The 20805-nt window shown below is 46.7% G+C and overlaps 3 protein-coding genes across 5 annotated transcripts in view; all 3 read left to right on the forward strand.

The window, feature by feature from the left end:
* sorbs2a (sorbin and SH3 domain containing 2a) overlaps window positions 1-17971 on the forward strand; it is a 75434-nt gene extending 57463 nt beyond the window's left edge. For all 3 annotated transcript variants that reach the window (XM_080836690.1, XM_080836689.1, XM_080836691.1), the window contains 10 exons: window positions 3664-3725; window positions 4392-4438; window positions 4987-5101; window positions 5369-5500; window positions 5709-5879; window positions 9962-10975; window positions 11255-12625; window positions 14097-14134; window positions 15188-15294; window positions 15705-17971. In XM_080836690.1, coding sequence (XP_080692816.1) covers window positions 3664-3725; window positions 4392-4438; window positions 4987-5101; window positions 5369-5500; window positions 5709-5879; window positions 9962-10975; window positions 11255-12625; window positions 14097-14134; window positions 15188-15294; window positions 15705-15766 — 3119 coding nt within the window. In that variant the 3' untranslated portion in view covers window positions 15767-17971. The remainder of the gene's footprint in view (window positions 1-3663; window positions 3726-4391; window positions 4439-4986; window positions 5102-5368; window positions 5501-5708; window positions 5880-9961; window positions 10976-11254; window positions 12626-14096; window positions 14135-15187; window positions 15295-15704) is intronic.
* Window positions 383-2503, forward strand: LOC308364462 (sorbin and SH3 domain-containing protein 2-like; the record flags this gene model as incomplete). The annotated part of the gene is made up of 1 exon (XM_080837596.1): window positions 383-2503. The coding sequence occupies one exon, from the start codon at window positions 383-385 to the stop codon at window positions 2501-2503; it is 2121 nt and encodes a 706-aa protein (XP_080693722.1).
* Window positions 17972-20482: 2511 nt separating the features above from the next.
* pdlim3a (PDZ and LIM domain 3a) overlaps window positions 20483-20805 on the forward strand; it is a gene marked incomplete at its 5' end in the record, with an annotated part of 14148 nt that continues 13825 nt past the window's right edge. Inside the window, one exon of the mRNA XM_080836581.1 lies at window positions 20483-20575. Coding sequence (XP_080692707.1) covers window positions 20483-20575 — 93 coding nt within the window. The remainder of the gene's footprint in view (window positions 20576-20805) is intronic.

Below are 20805 nucleotides of genomic sequence, written 5' to 3' on the forward strand. Positions count from 1 at the left end.
ACCTGGGAGTAGGTAAGGAGGAGACTGTGAGTGTGCTGTACCTACTGCTCTCTGTCATCTGTTTCACTACTTGTCTTCTAACAAATCTGTTTTTGTGTCTTTCTGTGGCCTATCTCTCTGCTCCTCCTTCTTTTCTCTGTCTCCCACTCTGATCATCTTGTTTATTTTTTGTTGTTTTTTACTTCCTCCTCCCCATCACTTCTTTCCCCCCCCCTCTATTTTTCTCACAACTCACTTTCTCTCTCTTTCCCTCCCTTTCTCTATCCCCTTGCATGTCTATCCATTATACTCTCTGTTATGTTTTCCGTTTCTCTTTCTCTGGTCTTTCTCTCTCTCTCTCGCTCTCTGTGGTTTCTCTGTGGTAGCGGGTGAGGTCTGCGAGATGGCATCTCCGCGCTCGGCCTCTGTGCCTCTGTGCCCGTCACCCCCTCCCCTGCCGCCAGGCCCCCGGCACTCACTCTGCTCCCGCAACAGCTGGCAAATGCACCGGCAGATCGCCGGCGACACCTGGAGCAGTGCCGAGGACGCCTCCAACACCCCCACGCCCCAGACCTATACCCCCACTCCGCCCCAGTCCCAGCCCCGCCTCAAGTCCCGGAGCTGCGACGACCTGCTCTCCGACACGCCCCACCTCCACCATGGCGGCCGAGGAAGAGGAGGCAGAGGAGGAAGAGGAGCCTCCACCCCGCCCACTGCCACCCGCTCCGAGAGCGCCGGCTCGCTGCTGTGCGACGGGATGGCATCTCAAGACGGGTCATGCTCAGGGTCGGCGTCACCTCGGCAACCGCACCGCCACCACCAGCGCAGGCGGCGAGCTCACGACGCGCCAGGGTTTCTGCAGCTCTACAAGAAGATGCACCGGATCAACCGGGCCGAGTTGCTACCGTCTGACGTGATCCGCTCGGTGCGCACCCGCATCCTGGAGCTGGAGAAGCACCAGCAGCTGGGCGGCCTGAGGCTGGGCGGGGGGTGGGCGCCCTGGGGCGGGGAGGTGCCCCACGACATGGTGCCCACGCGCATCTCTGCGTACGAGCAGATGATCCAGAAGTCCAAGTCCATGCCCAACCTGGGGGACGACGCACCTTCAGGGGCCACCACGCCGGGGTCCTCCTCACGCGCCAGCAGCAGCGGCTGCCCAAAGCGTCGCTTCTCCATCGAGTCGCTGCTGGAGGAGGATACCCCCACCGGCCCTCCGCCAGCCTCAATCTCCGGCTCCATTTCAGCCTCACCGTCCTCCCCTCTGCCACCCGAGAGACGACCCCGGAGCCCCCCCGAGGGGCAGCCACGTGCCGGACCCCCAGACGGACTCCCGCGCCAGCACAGACATCCGCTCCATCCTCACTCCAACACCCACCCCCGTCACTCCCATCAGCACCACCACCATCACCCACTGGACAGGCCGCGGCCCGCCAGCGCCACACCGCATCAGCAGGGGGAGTACTCGGACAGCGAGGCCGACGCAGCTGCCTCAGACCTGAGCGACTTCGTACAGCTGGAGGCTTCGTCCTTCTGCAGCGAGAGCGACTTCGACCACTGCTCTCTCACGTCCTCTGAGAGCTTCATCACGTCCGCCGCCGGACGGCACCAGCTCTTCCACGGCCACCACCATCACCACCACGGCCACCACCCGAGTCACCAGAGTGTGGGTCAGAGCCAGGGCTTCCAGCACCGCCACCTCATCAGCTCCTGCAAGGGCCGCTGCCCGGCCTCCTACACACGTTTTACCACCATGCGCAAGCACGAGCGCGAGCGAGCACGCCTGGAGCCACGTACGCCCTCCAGCACCCCAGTCACCACCCCGACCCACGCCCACGCCTCCTTGCTCTCGCACCCTGACCCAGGCCTCTCCAAGCTGGCTTTCCTGGTCAGCCCTGTGCCTTTCCGCCGGAAAAAGGGCTCCCCTCCCGGAGGCGGCAGCGACGGGCATCGTCGTGCTCGCTCCAGCCCTCGCTCCAAAGCCGCAATGTATGAGGCACTGGACACCGCCCTGCAGGATATCTACGAGCACATTCGGGCGGAGCGGGTGGGGCATGGCGGGGGCAGGAGCCTCCGAGAGGGGGTCAACCGTCTCCCCGACGACAGCATCCTGCGGCGCCTGCTGGAGGAGCTGCTCCCTGATGTGCCCGAGAGGAGCTCGTCGCTCAGGGGGCAGCGAGGCGGGCACTTCAGCGGGCACCACAGTGCGGGGCCTTCGCCTCCGCCTCCCTCGCAACACCATCACCACCAGCAGCCCTACCACCACCACCCGCAGAGTAGGAGCCAGCAGGGATCGCCTAGCGGCTATGCCTCCCCCTGTGGGCTCGGCTCAGACCTCAGTGCCTCTCCCTACCGGCACCACCATCACGCAGACGCCTCCAACAACAACCACCACCATGCCAACGCTAACGCAAATGCACACGGTTTCTCAGGTGGAGGAGTATTAGCTTGTCTCAACCCCCACTCCCACATCCACACCTGCATGCAGATACACACACATACCCGTCAGGTGGATAACGGCTTTTGACCCATTGTCCACCTGTCATCCCTCTACTTCCCTCTGCTGTTCTGCTGGTGTACTGCACGCTGTTTTACCAGGGTCTCCTGCTTAGGTATTTCATTAAAATGACTGCCATAGATATATATTGTAATGTCTTTCTATATACGGACTGATAGATCCTTCTTTTATCTTAATTGTCCTTTGTTTAATTTTAATTTAGAATATTCTGAAATCTAAAATCTATTGATGTACTTAAAGATCCAAAGATCTAATGTGCCTGCTGTGACTCTGCTTGTCACTAAGAACCTAAATGATCTCCTGGATAATGTGGACTCTTGGCAGTAGTATGATGTTTGAACTGTCTGTAGGAGTCCCTGGCTTCAGTAGGTGCCCTCTGGTTCAGAGGGCTCTACTTCTTTGTGGTCTGTCTGTGGACACTGTGAATATAAGTTTTTGTTGTTCTCTTTTGTTTGCCTTTGTGGTTGTGTATTTTATCTCTCTCTTTTGTTTTTTATTGTAGGTCATTGTGTCACTTTTATTTTGAAAGCCCATGTTAAGCCTCATACAATTGGTTCTACCCTGTTGAGAGTGAGCCATAGAAATAGGTTTAGATGTGAGGGAAGGATTGGGCTGCGGAAAAGATATTTATTTATTTGAAATGAGCGTTAAGGTCAGTGTTAAGGTAAGTTGATAGTTAGTGGAAAGTTGAGTAGTGGTCTTAAAGTATCTCAGCTACACGTTATCTACAACAGCTACATGTTACATGGGCTATCAAAAATAAAATGTATTCCCAAACTTCCACAGTTCATTTTCTCTATTTTCATCATTATTTGTCATTTACAGTTGTGTTGGTTCATGTGGAATATTATTTGTGTCTCCCTATGCTTATTCCCATGTGATCAGCATGTTTTATGTTACAATAATTCATTCATTGGCCCTGTGATGTCAACCCTCAGCATTTTACCTCATATTTTCCCATGAAAGTGGAATACAAGTATTTTTAGTTTGAGCCTTGCTTTTATATTTGTGTTCGAATCTGACCACTTCCCGGAATGGCATATCTCCATCCCACACCTGCCATTGGATCAGCCCTGTACCTTTCACATGGTACATGCATGCCTTCACTGTGTTTACCTCAACCTTTGACCTTGACCTTTGACCTCTGACATGTGTCTCTGCTCCCACAGATCAGACATCTGACACTGGCCACCATACCCCCCAGCACAGAAGGCCCTCCCCCAACAGAGAGGTGAGCAGCAGTGCCTTTCATCAAGTAACAGGTTTACAAAACAACAAGACATGCCAAAGAGCTGCCAAAATACTGGACAGAACTTTTATTCTCATTTTAGTGCCTGTTGTTGTCCAGCATAAGACTCACTTAACATAACCTTGTAAAAATCTCATGTTCTGTCATCAGCCATCTGCCCTAGACTGCCTCTGTACAATTATTCAACAGTATCTGTTACCATTGTCAGTAATTGTCATAGCAGTTATCATGTTGGGAGACTGTCATACATCAATCAGCTTTTATAGCACCTAACATTATGGGAACTATAATGAAAATTCCTGATAACATGATATAGTTTTATCAATAATAATGTCATGAATTGCCTTAAGGGATGTTATTTATATTAATTACATTGAAGCTTTAGATTTTACTATTATACCTTTTGCTGTCATCATCAGCTCTGTGATCAGACTGTTGTCTAGTGTGTGTGTGTGTGTGTGTGTGTGTGTGTGTGTGTGTGTGTGTGTGTGTGTGTGTGTGTGTGTGTGTGTGTGTGTGTGTGTGTGTGCGTGTGCGTGTATGTGTGTTTTATGTAAGTGGTGGCTCACCTTCTCTCCCATTGTCTCACCCCTGTAGGTCTCCCATAAGCAGATGACATATCTCATATTGTCTTCTCTCCTCCATCAGAAACAGCCTGCCAGAGCTATTTATGATTTTAAGGCACAATCGGCCAAGTGAGTAATTTCGCCAAACACAGGCAACAGGACCGTCGCACAGTTATGACATCACATGTAACCCTCATGGCTGAATACACAATTGCACACAAACACACACACACAACTGAACACCTGCTGTGCCTAAGCTATGTGCTAGCTTACAAACTTGTGCTTGGCTCCTGGATACACTACATTACCCATGCACCCGCTGCTGATCCTTGCCATGGACTTGCTGCTTTACATCGCTTATGTTGCCATAATACTCTCTCCCTGTTTTGCACTGCATCAACCCATTTTTTATCCATGGTAATGAGTGGTTTGATACTGTATCCTGTCAATACTTATTCATATCATATGGGCCATAGTAATAGGCTGACCTGCTACACAGTGATATGTGCTGAGCTGCATGAAAACTGGCAGTGGTCTCGGTTGGCCAATTCAGACATCCTTGCACGGTTGGCTGTGTCTGCTCTAGCTCTTGTGTTTTGTGTGTGTGTGTGTGTGTGTGTGTGTGTGTGTGTGTGTGTGTGTGTGTGTGTGTGTGTGTGTGTGTGTGTTGCAAACAGGGAGTTGTCCTTTAAGAAGGGTGATGCAGTAAACATCATCAGACAGATTGATGGTAACTGGTTTGAGGGGGAGCATCGCGGACGCGTGGGGATCCTCCCCATCTCCTATGTGGAAGTGCGTGTGGAAACATATTCTTATATTTATATTGTTATACCAGTTATACAGCAGTCTTTCCCAAATGTAAATGATTCCATTTTCATTGTATTTCTGTCTCTACCACACACACACACACACACACACACACACACACACACACACACACACACACACACACACACACACATACACACATACACACGCACACTCACACGCACACTCACACGCACACGCACACACACACGCACACGCACACACACGCACACGCACACGCACCACACACAGAAGGTGCCTGCAGTGGAAAGGCAGCCCCAGCCGGTGCGGCCTCCTCCGCCCCCTCAGGTGAGAGAGATGGGTGAGGCTGTGGCTCGCTACAACTTCAATTCTGACACTAATGTGGAGCTGTCACTCAGAAAGGTAAGCCTGTGGCAGCATATGGGAGCATGTTCATTCTAAATGTCTGCTTCCGTATGAGAGACATAGAGTGTTTATATTGTATTTTATAGGTCATCCAATGCTGCAGTGTTGGGGGAACAATCCACTCAAACTCAATGTATGATGAGTCAGTAGTAGAGGTTGGAAAGAAATGGCCTCTAACAACGGCCTGTGTGTGTGTGTTCCACAGGGAGAGCGCATAATCCTGCTCAGGCAGGTGGACCCTAACTGGTACGAGGGGAAGATCCCAGCCACAGGCAAGCAGGGCATCTTCCCTATGTCCTATGTGGACATTGTCAAGAGGTCGCCCTCCAAGAGTCCGACTCACCGCACAGAGCCCCCCACCTCCAGGAGCCACAAGGTAAGAGGAACCACTAAGTGGGAAGTAGCAAGTAAGAGGAACCACTGCAAGGAGAGCGACTCCTACTCCCCTCCAAGACCTCGTGCCTGTTTGAACTGATTTGGGTGTTGAAATCAGACACGTGTACTGCTCGTCTTTGACTTCTCCACACAGAGATGTGCTGCTAGAGTGGGAGATTTGAACTTTTCAGCCCTCTGAATGTGACCTGGCTTTGTGTTGTCCACTCCACAGAGCTCAATGCTGAAATGTTCTCTGAAATTTCTCTCATTTTTGCTTGGCTGTCATTAAACCACCACACAGGGTGTGCTTACCTTGACAGTTTTAACACAGACTGTGTTAAAGCTGCTGGATATTGTGAATTCATTCCTATGGTTCTATTTTTAATGATTTGACACATGAACATCCCAGTATCAGTCACCACAGGGTTTCATTCAGTCAGTCGTTACCAGACATGGTCATGGTATTCTGGAGGCGGAAGGATGTGCCTCTTGTCCAAGGCCTTGCCAGTAGTCCATCGGCTAACAGCACACATCATGGCATCTTACTGTAATGTTTCTCCATATCAGCATTGGCACATCTAACTTGCCCAATTGCATATTGAGTGCAATTAGCGGTCATATTGATTGCAATGCACAAAATGCTATAAGAGGAAGTGAGACTGTCAGCGCTTTCTTCCCATGTTGAGTGATAGCATGCAGGGCTGCTGTCAGCTCTGTATAGTCAGCAGACACCTGTACCATACTGAGAGAGGAGGGGACACCCTCTCCACCCCTCATCCTCTCTCAGTCCCAGAGTGCCTTATTGTTAAGTCCCATTCAGCGACCTTGGTTGGCACATCTGCGTTGCCAAGGCGATAATAAAGGTGGCTGTGAGCCGATGATGTCAGCAAACAGGGTGTAATTAGAGAACTAGGGGTAAAAGCAAGCGGGTGCAGTACACACGCACATTTGGTTCAGTGGTTGTCAGGGGGTTCAGGTAAAGTATGGCAGTATAAACCGCTGACTGCATTCAAGTCAACCTCATAATACTCTTCATACTGTATGTACAGTAGTTAAAGTCATTCTGTCCAGGGCTGTGTGTAAGTGATTCAGTGAGCTGATCAGACTATTCCTAAAAGGGAACAGTGAATGTTTGTAGCACGCAGTGAAACATTCTCCTTTCTCACACACACACACACACACACACACACACACACACACACACACACACACACACACACACACACACACACACACACACACACACACACACACACACACACACCCTAAAGGGAACAGTGAATGTTTGTAGCATGCAGTGAAACATTCTCATTTCATACAGGCTTCTACTGGGGTAGGGTTCTGAACAGGGACTCTGCACTGTGCGGACAATTGTAGCTGAAGGTAGTTTTTGTGGGAAACTACACCTGCTTACTGTATCAACCTTTTTACTTTTCGTAAGACAGATCAACTGCTGCATACGCACCGAGACACACTGTGCTTTGCCCACACATTCCAACTGGTTTAGGAAGGCCCTATGGTCACACCTGTCTTAACGTTTATCAGCTGTCTGGGAAAACTGCAAAGATGCAATCCCATACACACACTCACCAGCTAATGCTACACACAGGGATTAAAGTATTCCGGCACCGTGCCGGATTTCCGGCGTGCAGCGTTTGGCTGCGGGAAAAAAAGTCTAATATAATTTTTTTTTATATTGAAAACTCGTTATCATCACCATTACTTTCGAGTTTATGAGTTCGTCTGCCAATGATATGAAAAAAGCACAACTCTCAGGCTGTCAAAAGAACATAATTAGCCAATCAGAAGTAGATTAGGGCGGGTCTTGGGAAAATGTGCTTTCACCACCGACTTTTCTGTATCGCTCTGCCTACGTAGATGCCAAAGTAGAGATACCGACAGACCGAAGCAGAGTAAGTTCAAGAATCCTTGGGAAGATGCCCTCCTAGTTGATGAAGGATTGAAAAAGAAATGGCGCTGGGCATGAATAGAAGAGATATGGAAGGACGGTAAGCCTTTTGGTAGCCGGTGTAAGAAGTTAAGAGAAGCAGGTGCTCTCTTGTTGTGCTCAAGAAAGCTACTGTATGCAACTAGCGGGAAAAAGGTGCTTCCAGTGCTTCCACTTATTCGTAGAGCAGCTGTTCGTGCTATACAACACACAACGCTTTTACCGGGAGCAACAACCACATCTGATGTTTCGGCATCAATAACTGACCGTTAATGTGCCCTGAAAATATGCGTGTGTACGTTCATCGCAAAACACAATCCAGGCAAGCTCGGCCAACCCCTGGTGAATTTATGCCAAAAAATAGCTGAAGACAAAATTGCTTTGACTAAACTGTCAATATCCAATCAGCATACCAGCTATTTTTACACACACGGCATAACACCAGAGTTTAAAAGACGTATTTCGGAAAAGCTTAAGCTTTCCTTAAATGTCGACGAAGCCACCAACAAGAACCTGGACAATGTCCTCGTTTGTTTTTTTGTTGAAGATACACCGCAGTAAAAACGCAACACTTGCCAGGCAGGAACATGAATATAGCCAATGCCTCAGCAATTAGGCTACTATGCTAGAATAAAATATGTATATTTTATTATACGATTATTTCTCCTGAACGAAGTAATTATGGAAATTTTGCAATATAAAACTACATTCTACAGCTCACTGTTGCTCTTTAACACTTCCAACCCCAAGGGCTTTTTTTGACTCTGTTAGGTAGTTTGCCATGCCTGATATTTTTGTATATTTTATCTAACTAAAACCCATGAGGCAAAAGTGGCATTTATGATTATATTCTAGAACAACTCAGCAATAATACAATGAGAGTAAAAGGATTGTAGTAAAACAAAGTTTTGTATTAAAATGAAATATAAAGACACTAAAATGAAATCTAGTTTTAGAGGTGCTCAAACTTTGTACAAAAACACATTGTAAATATTTTGGAAGTTTTCTTTTTTACTCTGAACCTTGTAAACAAAGGTGTTTGCTCCAGAAAGGTGAGTTTAGCATTCAAAAAGTGTGTGTGGTTTCTATACTTATTATAAGTAATATAGAAAGTGACACTTTTCTTCACTTAGACCACTATGCATATTGATGAGAGAGGTGTGAACATTCTGGGACACCTTGGTCAAAAGACAATGGCCAGCACGTAATGGCCCTGGAATGTCTTTGTGGCCGTCTACCCCCTTCAGGTTTTCTTGACACATCATGAACCAATGGTGATCACTGAATTACCATCCCCTTATCATATGAATAGTTGTAATTTGCTAATGGGAGGGTCAAAACCTCACTCAGATGCTGAAATGTGCAAAGGATAAGTTATACTCTCCTTACAAAGTGATTATTTAAACTTTAGTTTCAAACTGTATATATTTAAAAAGAAACAGGTTCAAGGTTGCTGTGGGTGTTAGTTTTATGTTTGTAGGACAAAAACTTGCGGAGATTTTTAATTCTATTAATAAAAATACCACCAAGTGCCCCACGGGGCCCCTTCGTTTTGGAAGGGTTAACGGTTTAAAAAGTGAATCACTGTCCTTTTTCATATATCCTCAATGAAATGGTTGCAAATCCAATCTTCTTTCACTGACTGAATTTCACATACCCTTATAACATGTCACCTTGTGGTTGTAGGTCATCTTGAAATCAAAGCTTAAATCAAATCAAGGACAAAGCTTAGCAGCAAAACTTGATATCAAAAGAAATCGTAAATGCGACATGTGTTAGTACCATATTCTAGTGAGGTGGAGTATTGCTGACCCTCTTGGGATTGCAGTTTCAAAAGTCCCACCATAATCTGCCATCATTCATTTCTAAATGTTTTTTTGTTTGATTGTTTGTTTGTTTGACCCTGTAAATGTGTCCTCCCCACAGGACGCCCCCCCCTCGCACTCACCCACATAGGCCTAGAAAAAAAAGTTCAGGCTCAGGATTTTTTTTTGCTTTAACCCCTGTACACATTCAGTCTATGATGAGTCATCACCCTCTTCCTGCCTTTGATTTACTTTTCGGTCTTCTCCTTTCTCTTTGTCCATATGTGTTTTGTGTTTTTGTGTTTGTCTCTCTCTCTGCACTCCCATCAGAGCACCTCCATCTTGCATTCTCCTCCCTCCCTCAGTCAGCCCCTCATTCCCCAGCACCACCTGGAGGCCATCACCAATGAGTGGCTCACCCTCACCCTGGGTCTCCAGGGTCTTCTGTCTCCCTGCTCCACCTCCTCCACCACCACCCCCTCCACCTCAATCTGCAGCACCCCTGTGCCCCCCGTTCCTCCACCCTTCCTCACCAGCCTGCTGCCTCACCCAGGCCTCAGCCACATGGCAAGCGTCACCCCACCTGCCCCACCTAAGCGTGGCTTCACCCCTCCACCCAGAAGCCACCGCCCCCCAGGCAGGCCGGAGCTCACCTCTCTGAACTCCCCCCTCTCCCCACCCCCGCGACCGAGCCCTCCTCCTGTCCCGGCCCACAGTGAACCGAGCTCCTCTCCTTCATTGTGGAGTAGCAGTAGACTGAGGGCCATAGAGGAGAAGCCATCATGGCATCTTACAGACCAGACAGAGCCAGACTACTCTGAGCCGCCTGCCTGCACTACTCAAGCCTCCCCCTACAGGCCAAGTAAAGCACAGCAGGTAGACACAGGCCAGACTGGTCAAAATGAAGAGAACCCATATGAAGAGCTCCTGTCCATGCTCATGGACACCCAATCAAGATATGAGGCTGAGGTAGGTCTGTCAGTGCCATTGGACAGTGACACGTCCATCAGCCTCAATAATAAATCAAAGAGCATGATTAAAGTGGATGAGCCTTATTGTTTAACCACACAGAGTCTCCTCTCACTCAGACCACAGAGTTCTGGTAACTCTGAGTCTGACCTCTATAAACAGCAGGCAGAGGACATCCTTTGTGAAATATTTAGCAGCAAATCAAAGATCATCCACGGGCACTCTGTCTCTGACAAGTCAATTGCCAGTGTTGGGGAGGTGGTGCTTACTGAGTTGTACATACAGGAAGAGGAAGAGGAGGAGCTTAATGAAAAGGAAGCAGCAGACACAGACTCTGAACCAATCACAGCAGCTTGTAGTGGACACTCAGCTAAGGTATATATGCAGTGTCTAACCTCTGTAACTGACTACCCAGCTGAGTAACATAGTCATAGTAATGGCAGTGTTAAGTGCTTGTTGGGGTAATTTCATAACTGGTATTTGTTTGCTATAGGCTAGTCCAGTGTGAATGATATTGCTTCATTCAGATGTTTAGTATGCATGTTGTTCTTGGGGTGGAGTGATGTATTAAGAGATAGGTATTTTTGAATTTCTTTTTTTCCTTTGATTGTTTGTTTGTTTGTTTATTTCCATTTCATTGTCTACATTTGCCAGGCTATGGACCCTGTTGGTTCCTCTGAGTGCTCTACCACCACTGTTGAACCGCCTATTGCTTCATCTCTTCCACACCTCTCCCCTCCTCCCTCCCCCATCCTTCCTACTCGTTCCTCTTCCTCCTCCAAAGCCTCCGGCCTTTTTTCTCCAGTCCTCTCCTCTCTCCTTGCCTCTTCTCAAATCACTTATCCTTCTGCTCCATCTTCTCCACCTTCATCTGCTCTTTCATCTTATCATGAATCCTCCACTCATCCATCTCTTCCTCCATGCCCTTCTGCCTCTCCTCCCCTTCTCCCTCGCTCCCCTCCTCCCTCTCCTCTTTGTTCCTCTCAGTTCTCCTCACCAACTCCACAAGCCAGTAGCATTCCATCTTCACCTCCTTCGCCTGCTCCTCCACTGCATCACAGACCCTCCAACATCATAGCATCCCCTGCCTGCTCTCCTCCTCCTCCTGCCCCCCTCCCTTCACCCTCTCTCCCTTGCTCTCCCCTTTCTCCTTTTCTCTCTACCCGCTACAAGTCTCAGGATCATATCACCATTCCATCCTGTCCTCCATCCCCTCTCCCTTCTTCTCCTCTCCTCTCCTCATCAGGATCAGTTCCATGTCCCTCTCCATCCTCCCCCAGCACACGTTCTCCTTGGTCTTCCCCCCGTCCGCCTGTTCGCCCCTCATCCCCAGTCTCCTCTCCTCCTCCCTCCTCTCTTCCGACCTCCTCTCTCTCCCTCCACACACTGCTTCCCACCATCCCAGCATCTCCTCCTTCTCCCTCGTCTCCCTGCACTCCTCCCTCTTCTCCTTTCCTTCCATCTCTGCTCCCTGAGCCACAGAGCTCTACACCTCTGTTAGATCCATCTTCTCAGCCTCGACACACTTCTGGTCCTCCCCCTTGTTCTGTTCCAGACACCCCATTACCCCATCCTTCTTCACCTCCTCCCTCTTGGACCTCTGTTCTTTCTCCTCTGCCTCCCTCCTCTTCACCTCCACCTCCACTGTCTCTCTCTCCAGTTCCTCCTCTTCCTTCCGCTTCACCCCCTCCACCCTCTGCACCAACATCTGAAATCCCTCCATTTTCTCCTTCCACTCTCTCTCTCGCCATTGCCACTTCTCTGCCCTCCTCTCACCCAGCCCCCACTTTCTCTCCATCACCCCCACCCTCTTTACCTCCTGTCTCCCACTCTCCTCCCATTTCTCCCTCTTTCCCTAATCACCCTCTGTCCTCCTCTCTTGACGATCACTCTTCCCCTGCTGTCTCTGCTCCTCTGCCACTCTCTTCCTGGTCACCACCTGCTGTCTCTCCTCCTCCTCCTCCTCTTCCTGTCTCTGGTGCTCCCCTCTCTCCCCGTGTGGAGCCGAGGTCTCCTAAGATCAAGGTAAAGGAATAGTGGGAGTGTAGTATCTGTGCACAGCCTTCATCTACTTCATCATTAATCTCTAAAATCCATATGGTACCATTTGGGCTCTTGTGTGAATACTGACCCTGTGCTGTTTGGTTTGTTTGCGAGAAGACGTTGTTTTAAGCCAGAGGGTTTACAGCATGATACAGTGGCACAAGAAAAGGCATTAACATTTTGTTGTAGCCTTGGGACTTTGAGATTGTGCTGGGGTTGATTGTGTGTTGGAGTGGCGAAGGTGCTTGCTGTAAAGATCCTCGTTGGTATAATTCTGCAGTAAGTATCATGGGTGTGCATGCGGGTTTGCTGGATGCTTGTGGAAATCTTGTCTGTGCCTGAGTGCACTTGGTGTGTAACAGCTGTTGTATGCCCTCTGAGGCACTGGTCAGATTTAATTTGGGCTTGGTGTGTCATCTAGACAGCATGCACATGTGCAACCTGAAGGGAGTGTAGAGGCATAACTTGTACTGTGTTTATTCACAGTATTTGTCTCCTCTGTGTGTGATTGTGTGTAGTCTACCCTTTATATATACGTGTGTGTGCGCGTGTGTGTTTGCATGATCTATGGCTGGATTGAGCATATCTATGTTGCCTGACTGGGTTCTCGCCCCTTGCAGCCGGTCTTTAAGCAGGACGTGGTGGTGGGGGGCAAGCCCCCCCGCAGCCCTGTCTCATCCCGGAGGCCCTGCCTGTCCCCCAACAGGAGCCGCAGGGTAGGCTGCCCCGTGCCCCAGACACTAGCAGCAATGCAGGATGGGAAATTGAGTTATTTCTAACCCCCCATCCCATTCCCCTTATAGCTAAGGTCTTCTAAGGCTGTGTCCTTGCGCATGGTTGCCTAAGGTTGACCTACTCTCAGTGTGTGAAGAGTCTGCTCCCAGAATTGGCTCCCATAAATCCATGTGTGGGATGATGAAACTAACGTTTGGACTGTAGAATGAACTGGGTCTGCAGAGCTGGGGTTGTGTCTCGTGTTCCTTTATGTTTTGTTTATAGTTTTCGGTTCAGTTCCTCATTCTCAACACGCTCTTGGAGAGTGAACTTCCAGATTTGTAAAAGCAGTCGAGTATGGCATCATTTGGCTATCTTTATTATGACGGCGACCAGAATATAAACAAGTGCAGGGACAGGAATCGAGTATGTAAAAACAGGAACTGAGGGGTGAAAAATAAAGCTGTTTTCATGAGCGTACACAAGTTTGGTTGAGAAGCCATGAGGGCTGCATCCATGTTTAAGTTTGCTCGCTCTCTCCAATGGCTTGATAACAACATACTTTTTCACCCCTCAGTTTCTGTTTGTATATTCAGTTTTCTGTTGTATTCTGTTTGCGCTGTCATAATGAAGACACCAAAATTACGCCATAGTCGAGTTTATCATTAAGACTAATGAATGTCATTCCCTTCCCTCCCTCCCTCTCTCTCCTTCTCTTTCTCTTGCCTCTTCTGTTCAGAGGATCACACAGGACTCCCACCATGGGCCTGGAGACCCGTAAGTAAAACACACAACATATACTGGCTATACCAGCAAACAACATGAACATAAAGATATGTCATATATGTATAAACAGTATATCTAGATAGATAGATAGATATAAGTCATATATATATATATATATATATATATATATGACTTATATCTATCTATCTATCTATCTTTATTACACGGCTCTTCTTAATGCTGTAGAATGCTCCATTCACTTGAATGGGGCTTCCCAACGTTCTGCGGTCAACTATTTTCCGATAACTGACCGTTGCTATGCAGTTAATGACCGCTGTCAAGGAAAGTGGCCTTTTTGCCTCTGATTCACATCTTTCGTAGCACTCCGCAAGTAGTACGGTAACTTATCAAGGGAGTTTCAGCGGACGGTTGAGCAGCTGTGTTCTAAAGAATGTTCAACTGTCTTTGAAGTTCAACGTCTTTGGCGAACTATTTCTCTGCTTTTTAACACTACGTATAGTAACAAAAACAAATACATTGTAAAAAGACACACTGTGTTAAGTATTTTTTTTAGTTTTAGCCGCATAATAAGCGGGATAATGTATAGAACGCCGGTCATTGTCGGGAAAATAAGCCCCTTCACGGTGAATCAACACCCCTCCGCTTCGCGTCGGGGTGCTGTTCGCCCTGTCGGGGCTTATTTTCCCGACAATGACCTGCGTTCTATACATTATCCCTTACATATATACTGTACAACACATATATAATATCTATATATATGGGTTGTTCAAAAATCTTCCCCAATGAACTAAGTTCTTTAGGCCAATGCTCTATGTTTGTCTGCTGGACTAGGTCAAAGAGCAGTTGCAGAGACCAGCTAGTTTGATCCTGAAATTACACTAATGTGTGCTGGTATTTACCATGCTTGTAGATCAGGTGATATGTATAATAATAATAATATTATAATAAGTTAATTAAGTCTGACAATCTGAAGACCTTTGTTGTTTCAAACTGCTAAGAATGTGTAAGCACAGGTAGCAGATTATCATTTCTTTCTGGAATGGTTCTGCCTAGTGACTGACTCCTTCTCTGATTGGCCCACAGGTTCCAAGCTCTGTACAACTACATGCCGCGGAATGAGGACGAGCTGGAGCTGAAGGAGGGAGACGTAGTGGATGTCCTGGAGAAGTGTGACGATGGCTGGTTTGTGGGTATGTCCTGTTAGGGAACAGACTTACAGGCTTGTGACCACATACCAGTGAAACTGCTTGTGACATGGGAGGAGAATGCAGTATCATTAGTCTACCACAGTGGGGTGCTCTTTCTCACACATCTAACAACGGCGCCTAGTTGTTCCTCCAACCATAGCAACCAGATGTCCATTACAAAATCCAGCTCCTGGGATCTCATACAGTGGCTGTCTGTATGTGTGTGTCTGTGTGTGTTAGTGTTTGATCCTTTAAGGGTTAAGTTTGTAAAATATTTGTCACTGTCCACATAATGGTAGTATGCTGTATGAAAAGTGTTAGTATTGCTTGTTGTTTCTTCTTGTACACTTATTATGTGTTTGATTGTTTGTTTGATTGATTGATTGATTTATGTTGTTGTTTCATTTAATCAGGGACCTCCCGAAGAAGCAAGCTCTTTGGCACCTTCCCAGGAAACTATGTGAAGCAGCTCTGATGCTGTTTCTGACCTTCTCTGTCTGTCCAGCACAAACCTCACTACTCACTGTCTGCATGAGGTCACGCAGCATTCACACCTGTGTGTGTCTGTGTCTGTGTGTGTGTGTTTGTGTATGTGTGTGTGACTGTGCGAGGAAACCTCTGTGCTTGTGTGTATCGGCACTGTCCACTCAAATGACCTTTAGCACCAACTAGCCATGTTTATGAGAGACATTTTCACAGACAATGATTGATTGGGGATTCTTTTACACGCACAGAGCTTTTGTATCCCTCCACCCCACAATCGCTCACCTAGGATGGCTGCTGACCTCTCACTCCTGGCCAATGCACACACATTAGTCAACCCATTTTTCTGAGGCTAGGACGTGTGTGTATGTTCTCTGATATGCAAAACAAGGTAAACAGAGTGCTCCACTGGGATTGCTTTAACAGCTCAGTAAAGCTCATGGCAGTTTGAGCCACCCCACTCAAAGGAGGGGAATCGACACCCTTGTCATCAGTGAACAGTCATCCTTTCAGGAGTCCATAGCCCACCACTGCCTCTTCTCTCCCAGTCTGAAGTTGTCTTCTGTTTGAGGACAGAATGGTTGGATGAATGAGGAGGTGACATGCGGGAGACACTGGAGTGGCAATTGCAACAGTATTTGGACATGGCCCAGAGAAGGACATTCAGTGGGTCACACACTAAAGGAAGCATCGGGGCTTTTCACCTAGACCCAAAACAACAGTTAAGTCCTCTCAACAATTCCCCTCAAAGGATTATGCAGGTATACCTGAAAGCAATGGTGTTAGTTTGAGCATATATATGTTTTAATATTTGGTTGTGTACAATAGTATTTATAGACACTTAGGTAGAATGTGAACTATGATTTTTTGTTTCCCAGTTAAGATCTATTTCACATTTCATACAATAGATCTATATATATACAGCTCTGAACCATCATTGTATTCTAGACAGTCACTTTATGAAATACACTTGTAGTGGCAATCAATAATATATATTCTTTATTATTTTGTAACACTTTACTTGTATAATGAATTGCATTTGAACTTCCAACTAAAGTGGATTTCTAGATTTTGAATTCCAGCATTTTTTTCTGTGATTTGTTTTGTCCTGAATTGGTTGAACTGTCTCTGATTGTATATTATGAAGGATTGGACAAGTCGGATGGTCGTTTTGAATCAGATGATGGGGATGTTTAGAAATGCAAGGAGAGTTAGGCATGGGGGTAAAGAGAGAGTAAGAGGAGGAGTAACATGAAGTAGAAGCATTGAACAGATACACCCCACCTTAATCTCCATGTTACACGAGTTACACCAGAGAAATGGGTGGAACAAAGTGGGATCCTGTCATTTTCCTCATCTCTCTCTCTCTCAGACTCTCTCTCACTCTCTCTCACACCCTCTCTCTCTCTCTCTCAATGTCCTTTCTCTTGATCCGCACTGATGTGGCCTACAGTTCGTACCATTGTTTTAACCATTGTTTGAATCAATGCTAATGTTTTTTTCCCGGATTTCTTTCTTACTAAATCAGTGCAGGAGTCCTCATCTTTTACAGCCACTGTATTCTGTATTGCATATGTTTATTCAGGCATCACCTTGTAACGCTAAAGAATTTGTTGAATACATTTTTATTGATGCATTTAATCGATGTAGACTTCAGGGCTTGTTATTTGCCATTTTAATCAGTTGCTGCGCTTGCTGGAGTACACAACTAGAAGTGAAGCTCTGATATGCGTTGCCAATTCTCTGCGGCGTGCCGCTTATGTTGAATAGCCCAGGACACTGCTGGCACTGAGGCAGACCCAGCAGATCTGGGCCGGATGTGAGCCGAGTCTGGGTCAGTGCCGGCAGCTATCTAGGCAGCCTATGGTATTCTTTCACCTCTGCTAAATAATTAAAAAGTGTGTATGTGTGTGTGTGTGTGTGTGTGTGTGTGTGTGTGTTTTGTGTGCACTGAGTGAGTAGACAACTGCAAAAATAATTTGTTTTCCAAAAGCACCTTAAACCACACATTAGTTTACTTTTACAATGTATTGAGTTTTTTTTTCATCCCTTTTTTCTTTTCTCCATTGCTCCATCCTCTTGTGTCCCCCCTTCACTGAACTCACTATAATGTCTGCAGTGTTTTGTATGTCTTTTTGTATGGAACTGTAAATCAAAGAGATTCACTCACTTTATAAAGTGGTTTCTTTCTCACCCAGCATTGGTCATGATGATTTCTTTCTGTCCTTGTTCATTTTTTCATCTTACCTTCCCTCATATCCCACACATCACTCTCATCTCAGTTTGCCACACAACCACACTATACATTGACACACACACACACACACACACACATACACACACACACACACAGAAAGAGTGCAAAAAATATTCTTTATGCAACACATGAGACGGATCAAATACAACTACTATTCCAGGGCATATTCCCCTGACTTTAAGGGCCTCTATCATAACGGGTGGAGAGTTGTAGACTTTGATGTGCTCTTTTGGATTGTACCTTATGCTACAGCCATTACTGTGGACCCCCAGCTTTGGCCCTGAAGACCATGGACTTCCTCAGGGTCCCCCTCCTGTCCTCCTGTTGGTACTGATGAGAGGGAGGGGGACTGTCTGCCTCTCTTTGGAGAGCTGTCCTTTCAAGACAAGGAATTGGCGCTGAAATCTCCTTTTATTTGTTTTTATCTTATAATTTATCTAAATAATTAATAAATTCTGCTTGATAATTAAGGCTTGGCTTTTTGAATACGCACTAGTGCAAATGCATTTTACTGTGTTTATGGGGTTAAAAATAGCCTTATATTTTTAACAAGGCAAAGGTTTTGTTTTTATAAAGACATTATGTAAGAGGAGACTGATGTGTCATACATCTCAAGGGGAAGTAAATAGATTTGTGTGGAGATGTGCAATACACTTAGAACACAATTATGACGTATGATTACAGTGAGTCATACTACTGCTGTGTGTATTTATGTGTGTGTGTGTGTGTGTGTGTGTGTAACTGTGTGGATGTTGATATGAACCTCTGTGTGTTTGTGTGTGTGTGTGTGTGTGTGTGTGTATGTGGACATGTACCTCTGTGTGTGTGCGTGTGTGTGTGTGTGTGTGCGGTTTTCAGTATGGTCACTTTTTCCATGTAAAATCTCCTGTAGTCGTCACCTTGGCATCCTGGTGATGTGTAGACTAGAGGAAATCTCCCTTGCCTCCATAGCAACTCAGCAAATAAACGGTTCACTCAATACAAGCAACAAGAAAGGCATCTCACCAGCCACTGCATGCAGTGATTAACTGTGCTTTAATTTCCCCTGTTTTCATTGGCCACTGTACTATAACTGTGAAAGCTGCCGGAAAGCTGCTGCGAGGAGGTGTTGTTTGTAAGAGCACAGGGAAAGAGAAGTCTGATAAGTCTGAAAAGCACAAGATGTTCTAAAAACCTCTACTACTTTGCCTTTGTCTTAAATGCATCTGAAGGAGGAGAGGATAGATTTCAAAAATAGATGGGAAAGCACAAAGGGACAATACACTTAGTAAATGAGTGATGCAGGAAGGGGAGAGAGGGACAGATCGACCGTGGGGGTGGGGGCTGTGTTTATTTTCCACCAAAAACAAGATAAGCAGCCAATTGAAGTGAAGATCAGAAACAGAAAGATATTCTCTGGTATGGTTCTAAATCAGTTATTTGGGAATGTGTGTGTGAGTGTGTGTGTGCCGTACCAAAATAAGTGTGTGTGTCATGGCACGTATAAAAGAAAGAAAATATTAAAGGAAAATAATAAAGATTTTAATTATGTCTGTGTGTAGATGGAGAGACAAGAATCAGCAACTATGTTTCTCAACAGCTGGGGCAATGTGAGTGCCTGTTTATGTGTGTGAGTGTGTGTGTGTGTGTGAGAGTGTGTAGACCTTGGAGGCTTCACTGATGGAGCTCTCACCAAATAAGGGCAGAAACACTGAGCCGAGTTCGCCAGTGGAGCCTTCTCACACACACATAGACACACACAAACGCACTTTCAGAAACACACACACACACAGAGGGACTCACGCAGCCAGATCGGTCCTGCTCACAGCTCACCAGCTTGGGCCATGAACCAAGCAGCCCCCTGGCCTGTGTTCCATCTCTGGAGCAGCAGGGTGTTTATATCCAGGAGACTTACAGGAGGAGAGAGAGATGAGATGAGAACACACAGAGAACTTCTGCTTTTGCCATTTGTTTTGACAAGTACTGAGAGGTAGTCTTACAGTGGGCAGGTGGAGAGATTAAAGGTGAATATTATCAAAGCAAAGAGGAAAAAAAATAAGGAAAACTGGTAGATAGACAAATAGAGCACAGATTCAAATACAGTGCATGAGGAAAATGTGTTGTAGTGTCACACTGAGACAGAGTGAACGATATGCTAAAAATTACAAGTTTGAGATGGCCAGCTTTATGATCTGAATTGAGACAAGAAAGAGAAATAGGGTGAGTGAGAGAGAGAGAAGATGTGCAGAGCTGATCCAGGTCCTCTCTAGTCTACCCAATGGCCAGGCGTGGGGGAGTGGTCTCCCATCTCTCCTACACACACCCTCAAGCTTAAAGGGCCTGCGCCAGAATACTCTTTTACTCCGGAGAAGAGGACCCTGCTGCGATACTCACACAGATTCACACACACAGACGCATTGGTGACTCTGACAGACACACACACACGCAGGGGCACTAGGGCACGACACGGATATGTCACTGAATGTCGTCCTGAATGGACCTGCCCCATGGGGCTTCAGACTAGTCGGGGGAAAGGACTTCAGCCAGCCCCTGAGCATCTCCAGGGTGAGTGTGTGTGTGTGTGTGTGTGTGTGTGTGTGTGCGTTAGTGTGCGTTAGTTTGACTTGGAGACTAGACTTAATATACAATACACCTTTATTAACCTTCATGAAGTATCACGTTTGGACATCATGACCTATCTCGAAGCTACACTTCACAGTCATTTTAAGATTAGTTGAGTATTTTTACAATGTGCCTCTGTTTAGGTACCTTTGTATCCTTATGCATGGATTTTG

The sequence above is a fragment of the Sprattus sprattus genome (genome assembly GCF_963457725.1).
Source record: "Sprattus sprattus genome assembly, chromosome: 4".
Taxonomy (NCBI): Eukaryota; Metazoa; Chordata; class Actinopteri; order Clupeiformes; family Clupeidae; genus Sprattus; species Sprattus sprattus.